Source organism: Leguminivora glycinivorella, chromosome 24, assembly GCF_023078275.1.
Source record: "Leguminivora glycinivorella isolate SPB_JAAS2020 chromosome 24, LegGlyc_1.1, whole genome shotgun sequence".
Taxonomy (NCBI): domain Eukaryota; kingdom Metazoa; phylum Arthropoda; class Insecta; order Lepidoptera; family Tortricidae; genus Leguminivora; species Leguminivora glycinivorella.
This window is the reverse complement of record NC_062994.1, coordinates 11,272,622-11,288,412: the sequence shown is the minus strand read 5'-3', so window position 1 is coordinate 11,288,412 and position 15,791 is coordinate 11,272,622. Positions and strand designations below refer to the sequence as shown.

General features: G+C 37.2%; 1 protein-coding gene across 1 annotated transcript in view; it reads right to left on the bottom strand.

The window, feature by feature from the left end:
• Positions 1-656: 656 nt before the first annotated feature.
• The window catches only part of LOC125238534 (acyl-CoA-binding domain-containing protein 5-like), a 42,577-nt gene continuing 27,442 nt past the window's right edge, over positions 657-15,791 (bottom strand). The window contains exons 4-11 of the mRNA XM_048145868.1: positions 14,820-14,922; positions 14,002-14,055; positions 11,088-11,170; positions 9,931-9,993; positions 8,824-8,953; positions 7,616-7,713; positions 6,673-6,795; positions 657-2,578 (exon numbers count right to left, since the gene is read on the bottom strand). Coding sequence (XP_048001825.1) covers positions 6,676-6,795; positions 7,616-7,713; positions 8,824-8,953; positions 9,931-9,993; positions 11,088-11,170; positions 14,002-14,055; positions 14,820-14,922 — 651 coding nt within the window. The 3' untranslated portion in view covers positions 657-2,578; positions 6,673-6,675. The remainder of the gene's footprint in view (positions 2,579-6,672; positions 6,796-7,615; positions 7,714-8,823; positions 8,954-9,930; positions 9,994-11,087; positions 11,171-14,001; positions 14,056-14,819; positions 14,923-15,791) is intronic.

Genomic DNA, 15,791 nt, shown 5'->3' with positions numbered 1-15,791 from the left:
TGAAATTTGGTACCAATATGTATATCAATCACGCCGACAAAGTGGTAAAATAAAAAATGGAAAAAAATGTTTTGTTAGGGTACCCCCCTCCTATATGTAAAGTGGGGACTGATTTTTTTTTCATTCCAACCCCAATGTGTGGTATATTGTTGGATAGGTATTTAAAAATGAATAAGGGTTTACTAAAATCGTTTTTTGATAATATTAATATTTTCGGAAATAATCGCTCCTAAAGGAAAAAAAAGTGTGTGTCCCCCCTCTAACTTTTGAACCATATGTTTAAAAAATATGAAAAAAATCACAAAAATAGAACTTTATAAAGACTTTCTAGGAAAATTGTTTTTAACTTGATAGGTTCAGTAGTTTTTGAGAAAAATACGTAAAACTACGGAACCCTACACTGAGCGTGGCCCGACACGCTCTTGGTCGGTTTTTTATCATAGTAACACTTGCTGTTCTCATGCAAAAGTGAATCAATAGTTGCCACAAGCAAAATGGTTTACATAGACCCCCGCACCCATCCCCTATTGTTTTCTACTCTTTTTTTGCCAGGCTATACATTGCAAGCGGAGCGAAAAAAAATAATTTAACCAATGACCGCTTAGCAGGCGGGTCTTAAGACTTATTTTCCTCCATATTACAATAAAAAAGCTAAATATTCTAATTTAGTTTGCTTCGCGTGCATTATTTAATAGTAATCAGTACACCAATACCCTTAAAAATAAATTAAAAGTAAGAATGTAAAAGTGAATATCGCCGAATAAATTAAGTGAGACAATATAGCAGGTAACATTGACTGGCGTGCGTAGAGTGACGGATAGTCACACAATAACTCAAAAAAAGTCACTAAACAATATGTTATGTTGGCACCAAAGTCATTTTTAATTAGTTGTAATTTTTTTATGGATATGTTCATGTCTTTTCTACTCGGATCTATTGATCCTAGTACAAGAACAAGAAAAAGGATGTCCCATGTTGTCATGACGTTTTTCTTCCACTGAGTTACTCTCTTACAAGTTACGAAATCGTAACTCAGTGGAAAAAATGTTTTTTTTTTTTTCTTACTAGGATTGAAAGAGCTTGTGATCACGAGTAGAAAAAGTATGACAATTTCCAAATATAAAAAGTGAAATTGACAAAAAAATACCCATAATCATTTTAATTTATGAACTTTACGAAAAAGCACATTTTGAAGGTTTACTGGTGAAACCCGATAAATCGAGATAATTTGTCCTTGAAATAACAACATTGTGGAAATTGCACATAGTTCGAATTTCAAAAACCAGTTTGCTCAACTTATCGGGTTTCACCAGTAAACCCTCGGTTTCAGAACTTTTTTTTTCCTTTACTGTGAACTACCCTCAATTCTACGCATTTTCATTGAGAACTGACATTTCTTACAAATAACATGACAAATGCATTATCAACACTAAAAGCTGTAAAAACCTAGCCTAGGAGCCAAAAAAATCGGTATTAAACAACAGATAAAATAAAATCACTTTTTTTTTTACAGTCGAAAACTTGATATATTTCATTTCAATATAAATAAATATGTATTTGGACACGAGCCCAAAGGATCCAATAAAAAAATAAATTAAATGTTTTTTCTTTTAGGGTGAATCAATTTTTTGTGTCTCCTGGGTAACTTTCAATATCTCATTATGTAACGTCTATATTTTATGGCAGTTATAATCCCTTTTATTCGGGTCATCTACTTGACATATCAGTATAAAATATACACTATACTAGGCACTATATGTAGTCTGGCTGACGGGACAGAAAATGTTGATCCACCCTTAAGAAAAATGAAAATTCACAAAATATTGTTATAAAATTACGGAAACAGATAATAACTCATATAATAATTATTTATCATGTATGTCGTTCCCATCATGGAACAGACATTATGTATTATATACTTTTATGAATTCATTAAATGACAACCTTTATATTAATAATAGTTGCGTTAACTCTCTGTACTTTACATATAACACTTAAAAGCGAATTCCGATGTAAGTTACAAACGTTTGATCCACAGAAAGTGAGAGTTAAAATAATTACATATACTAAGAAAACTAAAATGGATCCCAAGGACGTATATTTCATAACAGATAAATTTATGATTCGGCTCACGGACTATAAATAATGACGCTAAGTGAAAATGAACCTTACCCCTTTATTTTAACGTACAAAACCCAACGGTACCATTTCACTAAGACAGATATCGTCATATCCGTTTTGTAAACTGAGCTATGCGATGGCGACAAACGAAAGTTACATTACAAATAAAATTAATAAGTACGCAAAATAATATTAAAATACAAGGAAATACAAATAAACAAAAAGTATTTATTTAGCCTTTATTGCACAAAGAAAATACAAAAGAAAAGGCGGACTTAATGCTATAAGGCATTCTCTACAAGTTGAGTACAAGTCAACCTTCGAGCAAATCGTAGAAAATATACAGAATCTTGAAATTCAAAAATAGCTATGTGATTTAAATTTTAATGTAACTTTCGATCGCAGCCGACTATGTCGCGTGATCCCCTTATGCTATGTCTTCGTAATAATTTAGGACCTGAAAAGAAACAAAAATATATTAATTAAACATTATCAGTTAGTAGTATAAGTGTGCAATTCCCGTTAACCCTTAAATGCATGGTGATGTATATATGCATCATATATTTGAAGGTCCGTGGCTCGATATGTAGCTATCAAAAATCACATTTATTGCTTAACTAGCTGCCCGGCGTACTTCGTATCGCCTATACTTGGAGGCGCAAAACATGGGGCAAGGCAAAGAAGTGACCATTTTTACTTGACACAATTAAGTAGCTACATCATTAATTACATTATAGCGTACCTATTTAATATACACATACCCATAGCTGGGCATTAACTCGTTAATCCGTTAATCGTTAATTAACGAAGTTAACATTTCGATTAACGGATTAACTTTTAAGTTAACTCTAAAAAATGTTAACGGACTCGTTAACTTCCGTTAAATTTCTCCGAGTCCGTTAATCGTTAATTTAGCAGGGCAGCACCGCGAAAAACACGCTACTGTAAAAGTCCGAAGTACGGAAAATCCTAGAATTTAACCGGTAAATCCCAGCTTTTACCGATTTTGATCGCCAAAAGCCCAAATATTACCTAAAGAATTGTTGTTCACATGGGTTCGCTTTTACCAACGTTGATTCGATGAATCCTAAGTTTTACCATGGCAACTGTTCTAGATTATACTGTGGTTCTAGTGACAGGGCAGCAAATTCGAGCCCAATTTAAGACCACATTCTCTTCCCTAGCTTCTACCCGGCTTCCGCCTGCTGTGATCTTGCAGCTCTCCTGACACAGTTCTTGGCAGTAGCTCAGGCAATCACTGCCTTCCACATGTAGCCTAGAGTTCAATAGGCTTGCTGTAATTCGTGCTTTTACAGTAATATAATACATTATAGTGGATTACTGATACAACTAAATATATACCTACAGTAAAAATATTTTTTTGTCACGCGTTAACGGATTATCGATTAACTTTAACTTACGTTAAATTTGTTGAAATGTATCGCATTAACGATTAACGAAGTTAACTTTTTTAGTAACGGATTAACGATTATCGAAGTTAAATATTTGATTAACGGTGCCCGGCTATGCACCTACCTATTGAAGAGATAAGATGACTTACCTACCTTTTTCCTCTTGTGGCAATCATCCGGTTATTGCGTTGTTTTAGTTACTAACTGTAATACTTTAAATTGCTTTTGAAATCAATTTGGAGTTTTTTTACCATTCATTTAAAATACACCATTTAAGCTAGTTTATTCCAACTACAAAAATATACTATTTTTATTTTATCTCAAAACACAAATCACAGCAATAACAGTTGACAACGTCTAACAGATTTTTTTCTGTTATGACAGCTCATTCTCATTCATTTCATTTCAAGCAATATTTTTTAGCCGCATTACCTGGCCGCTACATATTAAGGTGGATGATACACTGGCTCCGGTTGTGCGATGCGAATCGGAGCCAGTGTGACATCCACCTAATCAACTACTTGTTGCACGATTAGAGTGAGACGGAGCAATAGGTAGAGAAGGACAAACATGTATTGCCTCACTCTATCGCTCTATCTCACTCTAATCGAGCAACCGATCGCCATGTGTGTAGAGATCTTGAGGATTGTGATCGTTTCGGTTTCCTTCGCCTAAGTTTTGCACGGAGCGAATGTAACTATTTATTTGCGATGGTACCGGTTCATCACTACTTTTGTGAAGTATAAAATTAATAGCTGTAACAAACTGTCAGATTTGGTTCGAGTCGGACAGCGGATTTAATTCGCTCCGAACCATATCCGGCCGTCTGTAGAGCACGCGGACCAAATCCGACCGGTCCGGCCCGAACCAAATCTAACCGTCTGTTACAGCTATTAGAGAAAATTTATAAATCTGGCAAGCAATTTGACAATGACAACTTCATAGACTACTTAACAGGGAGAATAGAAGTATAAAGGAGGAACATCTGTCGAAGTACAACAATCGCAAAAATGACCGGCTGAGGCTTTGTAATTGCAGTTAAAAATCTCTCCGCTTGGAGCGCATGTCTCGCTCAATGATCAGCGATGTGACATGACATTAGACGTTCTTTTCTGTAGGCTGATTTCGTCAGACTGAGCAAATCAAGACGTAGTCCCGTGGTAGTGCGCTGGCTTCGTACGCAGATGTTCTCGGGTTCAATTCTGACAGCGATCTTTTTGCTTTTTGTTTTTTTTTATATACATTTTCTTTTTGTGTATTTTATTTGTGTTTATTTATTGTATTATTCAGACAAATGTTAATTTAAGCCCTTTTACATTGTTTGCCCCATCTTAGGATTCTTAGGTAATGTTGTAAGTCTTGCGAATGAAATTTCGAAAAGTTGTAACAAAACAAAATATTTTTGGACATTAAAAAAATAAAAGAATTCAAGAAAAATATTAGTAGAAAAAAATAAAAAAGATCTCATCAGGATTTGAACCCGGGACCTCTTGCTCCGTAGGCGGGGTCACTACCGAGAAGGCTAAGAGATTGTCAAACCCTTATCTACCTGCTATTGCAGCGCCACCTATCTTTTTTTTTATATGTGCACTTCTGATACTTAAAGCCTTCGCTCCTTATATTTCTAATCTCCATACTACTTAAAATAGCTGTAACAGACGTGTGCGTTCCGATTCAGTATTATTTCTTATTTTTTAACGGAATAATTACTAATTTTCACATTATTTTGCCAAGATAAATTAATAAAATCACAATGCGTTTGGAACGCATCCCTCATTAATGTAAGTTTGGAACGCACCTGTCATTAACGTCACGTCATTGTCAAGTTGTCAGGTAGGAACAATTTGTATGGGAAAAAAGAATCACTGTTTTCTAATTATCATCACAATATTTATGTGTTTTTACACTGCCTAAACCTTCTGCGGTCTAATACAAACATTTCAATACCAAAATTACGTAAATCGGTCCAGCCGTTCTCGAGTCTATAGGTAACTAACAAACGCATTTCATTTTTATATATATAGATTATTATTCAGTATTTATTATTATTTAATAAACAACTAAATAAATTAAATAATTTACTATTTATTATTTAAGGATTAAGATGAAATGGCGGAAAAGTGTGAAAAACAGGACGATGGCGATTTTTAGTATGTGGTTTAGGCTGATTTTTTCGGAGTTAGTAATTAGTTTATGTTTAATTAAACATTTTATCATTAGAGGTTCCACAAATAGTGTACCTTTTTAATAGTAGTCATTTTTTTTTAATAAAACTTACCAATTACGATATATTTATATAAATAAGATTTGGCCTATTTAACTTCTAACATTGATTTAGTATCAAAATCGATCTTAATTTTCCCAGAGTCAGAAAACCATATGTAAAAGAAAAATTCATGCATTTAAGGGTTAAGTTTGTACATTTGGATCACGTCTCCGATTTTGATAAAAATTGGTAGGCTGATAGAATCCATGATGCTGAGCAAGATCCACTAGGTTTCCCAAAATGTCCTATGTAGTTTGTATGGAACCTTCCTTTTTTGTTACCAGATTTCTATACATTTTCGGTAACAAAAGTTAACGGAATTCAATAAAAACAGGGTGTATAACCTCAACAGCCCGCAATGTAACTAAAATCGCATGCGAGTTCGCACACTGTCTAAATCAGGCCTAATGCTATTACTGTTGTAGTACTTGTAGTCTAGGGCCAACTCACGTTTTACATGTCTGGAACCGACTGGCTAGATTGTAAGCAATGAAATTGTAGGCCACCCGTGACATTGTTGGACAGAGGTGCATCAACTTTCTAATCCATATTAGTATTATAAATGGGAAAGCGTGTGTCTGTTTGTTTGTCCGTCTCTCACGTCAAAACGGAGCGACAATTGACGTATATTTTTAAGTGGAGATAGTTGAAGGGATGGAGTGACATATGCTACTTTTTGTCTCTTTCTGATCTGACCCCCTCACTTCTCTAAATTGGGGGGGTGAAAGTTTGTATAGAGTATTCCGAAATTTAACGCGAGCGAAGCCGCGGTCAAAAGCTAGTAGTGCTTTATAGCACTTATGTGTTACAGTTTAGGACAAATCGCTGTCTAATGCTACAACTGCTGCAGTTTAGGACCAACTTATTACTCACGTGTTACGTGTTGCGTCTCTGGAACCGTCCGGCCAACTTGTAGGCGATGAACGGCCACGCGGCGAGCAGAAGCAACGTCGGAGGGCTCAGCTCCTGCCAGGGCCACCGCCAGCCGTGGTTTTGCTAGAATAAAACAAAAATATGAAATCAATTTGATATAGCCGCGCTAACAGAACTCTACACGACAACTTCGACTGCGGATTGCTTCCCCGCCCTGGCAGTGCCGGCGCGCGCAGTGCACGGAATGTAGCCGCCGCGAGCACCAACATATGCCAGAAGATGGGTTCCTAGGAGACCCTGACTCCCGAATCATGTCGCAACAAACGCGATATAAAACGTGAGTACAACCGTTTATTAATTAAATAATTAATTTGATATTTTTCCACACATTTTTATGAGGCAACCATTATAGTCGCTGATCTTCTTCTCGATCGCATTTAAATTTCTCAAAAAGAATATTGAATCGGTATAAAGCGGATATTGTAAATTATCCTGTTCACGGCACCAATTGTAATGACCCCACCTTACACTTGTTAAATATAAAAGTCATAATCGTAGTTGGGCATTTTCAGAATTTGGGACCCCCCAATTAGCAAAAGTTGTTAACAAAAATTAACTCACTGTCAGTTTTATGACGACAATTACGCATGAAATTTCTACAAAAATATTGCTTTTGTGTTAATAACATAAACTTAAAGCCATAATCTACATTCAGAATGTGAAAAAAGTAAATTTTTAGATAGATTTTACGCTTAACTGTACTAACTGTTGAACTTATTAATAAGCAGGGATATATGCCTATTTTATCACATGATATCAACTGAGTTTTCCTTTTCTTGCTTCTATATAACATAGTTGCAATACAATATGTTAAAAAATATCCAGAAATCTCTCTGAACCATCTTATGTATCTCTGAAATATCTATCAAACTCCAGAACTTACGTTCATGAGCCGCTCGCCCTCCACGGCCTTCCGTAGCGCGGCTACATCGGCCTCCAGGCGCGCCAGCGTGCCCGGCAGCTGTTCCAGCACCTTGAGATCTGGAAACCAAACAGACAAACAAAACAAGTCAAATTACGGTAACGGTAACTCTAAATTTACTTTCCTAAAACTATGTGTATAAGGAGGCATTCAAACCCTGAGGGTTTGAACCTCGACTGTCATCAAATTCTATAAACGCTGACAGATAACTGTCACATCCTTTCGCTGTATAAAATCTACAAATTCTGGATGTCTCTCAAAATGAAAGTACTATAAAAATAATTGCGATTTTCATTTTTAACCCCCGACGCAAAAACGACGGGGTGTTAGAAGTTTGATGTATCTGTCTGTCTGTCTGTGTGTGTGTCTGTCTGTGGCATCGTAGCTCCCGAACGGATGAACCGATTTAGATTTAGTTTTTTTGTCTGAAAGCTAAGTTAGTCTGGAGTGTTCTTAGCCATGTTTCATGAAAATCGGTCTACTATGTTGCGGTCGGGGTTTTTTTTTTAATTTAATTTTGTGGTTAGGTTATATGTGACTCATTCAATAACTGTTCTTGTTCTTAGGTTAAAAATCTAAAAATCATAACAAATCTTTCAAATCATTAAGGCATTAATAAAAGGCATGCGATAACAGGAACTTAGTAACATAATGAAACGTGACAGTTCGTTCTAATATCTACTTACTGTTTTTTTTTTAACAAAGATCTGGTCTTGTAAAGTTTATCATACATGTTGGGCTGAGGATCATACATGTTGGGCTGAGGAAATCTTAATCTTGATATTTTTGAGCATACATTAAAGTGTACAATGGGTGTTTAAGGGGACATCGAAGGGAACATTAAACTTACAAACTGCCGCACGCCACGCGAGAGAATAATCTTACAACCTGACAAATTGAGTTCTTTTAGAAAGATTGAAACAGAAAAAAACTGACACTCTAAATTAAACACATTAACGGCAGAACCCATGAATTACTAAAACAAAATAAAAGTAAAACTGATGTAGTCTTGGCAGAGTAACATTTTTTGTTTAATTAATCGCTCACCGACGTTCCTTCTTGCCTAACTCCCTTCTTCATTTGTCCCTTTCTATCACACCAATACGTCGGAAAGGGACAACTTTAGTGAACGTTTATGAACAGGGGGGTAAGAATTTGTGTAAACTCACGTGTGAGTTGCGAGGTGATCTGGTGCGCGTGGCCGTTGCTGAGGCGCGGCTGCGTCTGCGCAGGCGCGGGCGCGGGCGCGGGCGCGGCTTGCGCGGGCGCGGGCGCGCGCAAGGGCACCTCCGGGTCGCTCTGTCGAAAACACATAGGTATTTTGTACTCCGTTGTGATAAGTAAATCTGTATTATATATGTCTCTTATCTAAACGTATCTTAAACCACATTTGAGACCAACCACAGACAACTGTGTAACAGATTTGGCAGTAAGAAGGAATTTTCAATAGAAGCTGGTTAAATAATTAAAAAAAATAGTTATTAATAGAGAAGAGCCGAATATTCGGTATTCGGCATATTCGGCAAGTTTTTAATTGTTCGTATTCGGCCGAATTATTCGGTTGCATTGCCGAATATTTACCGAATAAACAAAATAAATAATTAATGAAGATCTTACGTATTCCATTGGATAATAAGCTCCTATTTTAGTAGTTTTTTAAGGAACTGCTAAAAAAAGAGAAACCTATGCGTCAAAATATAAATACAATTGTTTTTCAATAAAGTTAAAAAAACCGTAGTTGAGTTGTGAATTCAGAGTTGTTTTAACTAAATTTAGTTATCCACTAAATCATAAAAACATAGTTGTAAGTAACATATGTAACGATTATCAATCATTTAATAGTTTTAATTAATCCCCTTAAAAAAATATGGCGTAACCGAATATTCGGCCGAATGTTCGGCTCGGTAAAAGCTGAACCGAATGTTCGGCCGAATATTCGTATTCGGCAAAGTCCATATTCGGCCCATCTCTAGTTATTAAGTACATATAGGTTATAAAAATGTATCAAGGCCATAGAGTAGACAAAAGTACTATGACAAGACAAGTATTCCTGCACAAATATTAGATTATAGATTTTCGGTAATAAAAAATCATGAGAAAGGAAAAGAAAGACTGCCTATGAATTAATTTTACAGAATTGTTGTTAAAAAAAACAGCATTTCAATGGAGAGCGTCTTTTACACGGTTGGTTTTCCCTGTTTTTTTTTCTGTGGAATTATTAGTAACGCCAACTCCGGAAAAAAATAGTGGGTTTTTTGAGGCATGGCTAGACTTACCACGTTAACATCGACAGTGGCTAAGCCCCCGGGTTGGCCCGTGTCGGCATCCACCTGACTCCACTGTTAGTGCGTTAGTCACAACATATAACAAATACAAGAAAAATATATAAAATAAAAAGTTTCCAAACAAGAATAATGTATACGTAAGAGAAATGAAGTACAAACATAAATTAAACAGATAGACAAACAAGCAGGGGTTTTTTACCATTAAATATAATACGGAACCCTAAAAAGAAAGGAAAATAACATGCATATGGCTAAAAACGAAAAGAATTACTGATACATAGACATAGTAAAAGAAAAATAAACAGGAAGAAATTTACATTGTTTGTGCTTTGTTTTTGATACAAATATCTTGTGTAAGGGCATTTTCAGAATTTGGGACCCCCCCAATTAACGAAAGTTGTTAAAAAAAATTTACTCACTGTCAGTTTTGTGACGATACTTAAGCATGAAATTTCAATAAAAATATTGTTTTTGTGTTAATTACATAAACTTTAAGCGATAATCTACATTCAGAATGTGAAAAAAGTAAATTTTTATACAGATTTTATGCTTCATTGTCGTCACAAAACTGAGCGAGTTAATTTTGTTAACAACTTACGCTAATTGGGGGGGGCCAAATTCTGAAAATGCCCGTAAATGTTTAAAATAAATATCAGAATCATACATTCAAAATGGACTTAGCACAGTCAATGTACACAGATCGCAGTGTAAATCCTATATTCAGTATACCGTCTTACACATTGGAAAGTGAAATAAGTACAGAAGTTTTAAAATGCAAATACTGAAAGTCTTGGAACGGCATAAGTAATTTTTCAGTCGTTGGAATATTGATTTTATTTAGAATAGAATTCATTTATTTAACGTCACAACATAGTACACACAAAAGAAGGCATGCAAACAAAACATACAATGAAGGAAATAGGAGGTTTTTGTGAGGACCTATTTCAATCATCAAATTTCAAAATTTAGAATTAATCAGTAGGGAGCCGACGGCCTACCATTACTGCGTCTAATAAAAACATACACAATTTCCTAACACTGACATTAGAAAAGTACAAAACAAATTCCTATTGAATATGGTACTACACAAGTAAGACAGTACACAGTATAAAACCTACACCGCACAGCGACATACGTACTATACTAACATCGACCGTGTCAATATACTCGTCCTCGGAGTCATGACGCGCGCGGGGCACGGGGGATGACGCACCGCTCACGGAACGCGAGCCTGTAAAGGAAAGTGAGTTGTTATACTGGATTCTTATGTTGCGAATTGCTATATAAAAACTGTTTATATGTATTAATACATGTTGGGATTTTAAATAGCGAAGTGGAGCGGATAAATATATAACTAATAGCGAACCTTATAAAATTTGTGTTAATTTAATACATTTTGGGGCATCTTTTAAATGGTAGCGCGGAGTTGATAGTGAAATTGGTAAGTACTGTCGCTTCTGAGTAGCCTAAAACATCCATGATGATGATGATGATGTATTCCTGTTATCCCTCACTAGGGACATAGGGCTCTTAGAAGAATCTTCCACTTTTCACGATCCTGGGCGACTGTTTCCAAATCCTTCCAGCCAAAACATCCATGTTATGTAAGAATAAAGTTTGCAATATTTTAGTCTGAAAACGCCCAAACACTAGCCGATAGAACCCCGTGCAGAATGTCCCCAGTTACCAGTTCCAGGTCTCAGTTGGGGAACTTCTCAACTACATCACCCGCTGAGAGAAAAACCACCTTTCGTCTAACTCCAACTCCCGTCAAACACCACACGAACACGTTACACGACGTCTATATTAACCCACTTCTCATTGCACATGGTGAGGTAAAGTTATACCAACCGATAGGAGTGTTACATACATACATATATACATACAATCACGCCTGTATCCCATGAAGAGGTAGGCAGAGCACATGAAACTATTCAAGTTTCAGTGCCACTCTTGGCAAATAAGGGGTTGACAGAAAACGAAACTGTGACATTGCAGTGACAGGTTGCCAGCCTCTCGCCTACGCCACAATTTAACCCATATCCCACAGTCGCCTTCTACGACACCCACGGGAAGAAAGGGGGTGGTGAAATTCTTAACCCGTCACCACACGGGAACGGGGATAGGAGTGTTGTGTTTGGAGAACATCTTATCCTGCTTCAAATCCAGGTGAGTAACTCAGAACTCTAAGTCTTCATCACTCTTTGACATGAAAAACACCTTTCGCCTTACAACTTAAAGCCTAAGCTGCGTCAAATACCATTCGAACTCGTTTATTCATTTTTCTTTGAACATGGTGAGGTATGGTAATACTAACCGATAGGAGTGTTGTGTTCGGAGCGGACCTTGTGTGGAACGTCTCTATCCTCCTTCAAATCCCGGTGAATAACTCCTAGTCTTCAGCAAAACTTGCGTCAAATACCATGCGAAGCCTGTCCATTCCTTACTCGCACCTCTTTCCACGTGGTGAGGAATTAAATACTAACCGATAGGAGTGTTAGGCCTGATTTAGACGGCGTGCGAACTCGTATGCGATTTTAGATACATTGCGGGCTGTTGAGGGTACATACACTCATATTCTTTGATGAATACTTTTGCATGTTAAATTGTATCTTGTTATTTAATGCATGTTAGTTATAAGATGTAATGTTTTGAAAAGAAGTTGCCCGCCGAGTTTCTTGTCGGTCCCATAGTGGATACCCCCCTCCCAACTGAGGGGGGACTGAAATCTTCTCGAGGCTGAGGCGTAGGGTTAGAGCCGGCGTAGCTTTATTTGACGTTCATATGCGCATTGTAATATGCCTACTTGAAAAATAAATATTTCATTTTCATTTCATTTTCATTTTCATATAATTTTGCACAGCCTTCAAATACCACAATGTAATAAAACTCGTATGCGAGTTCTCGTACCGTCTAAATGGGCCTTTATGCTCGGAGTGGACGCTACGTAGGCTGCGTAGAACGTCACCAGCTCCAGATCCTGGTTGGGGAACTCCTCGACTTCATAATCCAGGGAACCAACAACACCTTTCATCCTCAGCTCAGTCCAAGTTCCGTCAAATACCATTCGAGAGGATTTCTTTTTTTTGCCATTTTTTTTATTTTGCTTTTTTTAGGGAATTTTAAGTCAATTTTACTCAGAATCACGAGCACTGTCAATCTCACTAGGAGACCAAAAGTGTCCCAGAATTTCCATAATTTTTTTTCCCCACACAACATGTAAGGAAAATGGTAACAAAATAAGAAAAATCGTATGGGACAATTGTTTTAACTACTATGATTAGAAAAATGATTCTGAGTAGAAATAGCATTTTTTTTTTTTAAATATCACATTTCATAAAAGTGGCGAAAAAAAAAGAAACGCTTTCGAAGTCTGGTCGTTACGAGTTTTTTTCACATGATAAGGAATAAAATACAAACCGATAGTACGTAGAACGTCACCAGCTCCAGATCCTGGTTGGGGAACTCGTCTTCATAACCCAGAGACACGCACAACCTTTCCTCCTCAGCTCAGTCCAATTTTCGTCAAATCTTCGTCTAATAGGAGGTAGGGCATAGCGAATGATATCCCGCTTTGTGTGTTAGGGCACAGCACAGCGGATATCGTCTCGCTCGAATCTAGAGCAGAGCCCAACTGGGGTAGTACCTCCGCCTTACAGAAGACCGCAGCCAAATAGCACTAGACCTTACTCGTAGTGTTGTGTTCCTGTCGGTGAGTAAGGCTGCCAGAGCTCAACGAGGGTGCGGTGTGCTGATGACGGGAGGACTTACAGAACTGACTTGTTTCGTCTATTGTCCTTTGAATCGTCGGCAACCCTAACCCTCCTTGGAACTTGTACACTCCTTTTTGGAAGGGGGGGAAAAGGGAATGTACAAGTTTCTAATGAGGTGGCAACGCGCATGTGACATTGTTTGAGTTGCAGGCGTTCATAGGTTACGGTGACCGCTTTACATCAGGCGGGCCGTATGCTTGTTTGCCACCGACGTAGTATAAAAAAAAGATACCATTCGAAGTCTGGATGTTACGAGTTTTTACCACATGGTGAGGAATGAAATACTAACCGATAGGAGTGTTATGTTCGAGCGGACCCTGCGTAGAACATCTCCGGCCACCAGCTCAAGGTCACGGTTGGGGAACTCCTCGTCTTCGTCGTCTACTGACAGGAAGGAAGCCACGTCGGAACTGTACGACATGGTTTCTACTATCTGGAATGGAAATTGTCAATATAAGTCATTTGAATAAATAATAAATATTGTGGGGACCTTACACAGATCAACCTAGGGACACTGGCGTTCAAATATATGAAAGAGGCGCGGTCAAACGCGCCCCATATGAAATATGACAGGTCGACTGTTCGCGTGTTTGACAAACCAAGAGCGGGAGTGGCCATACTGTAATAGTACTCTTTATTATACTGTGCCCAAACTACGCAAAGCTTATACTATGGGTGATAGGCTGCTAGGTGACGATATACATACTTATAAAGATAAATATATACTTATATGTGCTTTCTTGTTGGAAAATCTTGTTACTCTGTAGGGAAATTTAAGATTAATTTATATTTGTTATGATCTGCGTTTGCGTTCAACGTTAGCTTTCTTTATAGGATTTGGTAACGAATAGACCCATCCCGCATCACAAACGTACAGTAAAAATTTGTAACACGTGTTAAAAACTGAATAAATATCCGTAGTTCTCACATAAATACATCACGGAACAAAACGACAAGGGCATCCCAACTTAGCTGAACGAAAAGCAAATAAACAACGCTGTGTCAACAGCCGACATCGGTAACTTCGGAAGGGCGAATGGTAAGGTCAGACTTAACATTCATTACAATGGGTTTAGATCGATGTTTTTTTTTTAATGGCTTTCACACCTCGGTCTTTTTTCCGAGGTGGATTTTGCCAATGACGACGTTTCTCAACATACAACGCACGTAAAGAATGTTCGGTGAACTGATTTTGGGAAGGATTGGGAACCTGTCATGGACATGAAAGAATTGTTATTTAGTCACAGACAAAACATCACTTAATTATGAAGGGCATTGGAAGAAGCTAATTTTCGAGAATTTCATAAGCTAATAGTACATTTCGAGGCCGGGAAAATGAGTTATAAATATGAGAATCCGTTTTCACGCCGAGGCATGTATAAAACATACAATGAAATAAATAAAAAATGCTCTAAAGGATTTTTAAAAAAAAAAGTTATTTTTTAATACGAAATCTCTTTACAGTCCTCTCGATTGTTGCGCCCAAAAAGCGATTTTTTCAAAACGTAAAGACAACTATAGAGCAATATATATATTATACCATAGACAATAAGAAAGCATGAGGTTATACGCGGTAGAAACGAAACGTTAGAGGGTTTAGATCGATGAATACAATGGCTGACAAGGTGTCGCAGTTGAAGAAAATAAAGCTATACTGAATATAATCGTACTGTATACGTAGACTGTCTTAGGTGAGTTTTTAACCCTCGACGAAAAAACGATTTAGATTTAGTTTTTTTTGACGTGACTGTCTGTCTATTTGTCTGTCTGTGTGTCTGTCTGTCGATGTGGCATCGTCAAACTATCGATTTGGAAGTATGAGACGCGACGGCGACGGTCGCGCGACCGTCTGAAAGACACGGCGTTAGTCGAGAGTGTTCTTAGCCATGTTTCATGACAATCGATCTACTATGTCGCGGTCGGGGGATTTTTCAAATTTTTTATTTGTGGTTAGGTTACGAGTTTGACTTGACTTATGATTTCGATGACATCTTGATTTTAGTCTTGGTAGCTCAGATGGCAGAGCAATCGAGTATCGATCTAATTCGTGTTCTACCACAGTATAATAAAGAGTACTAT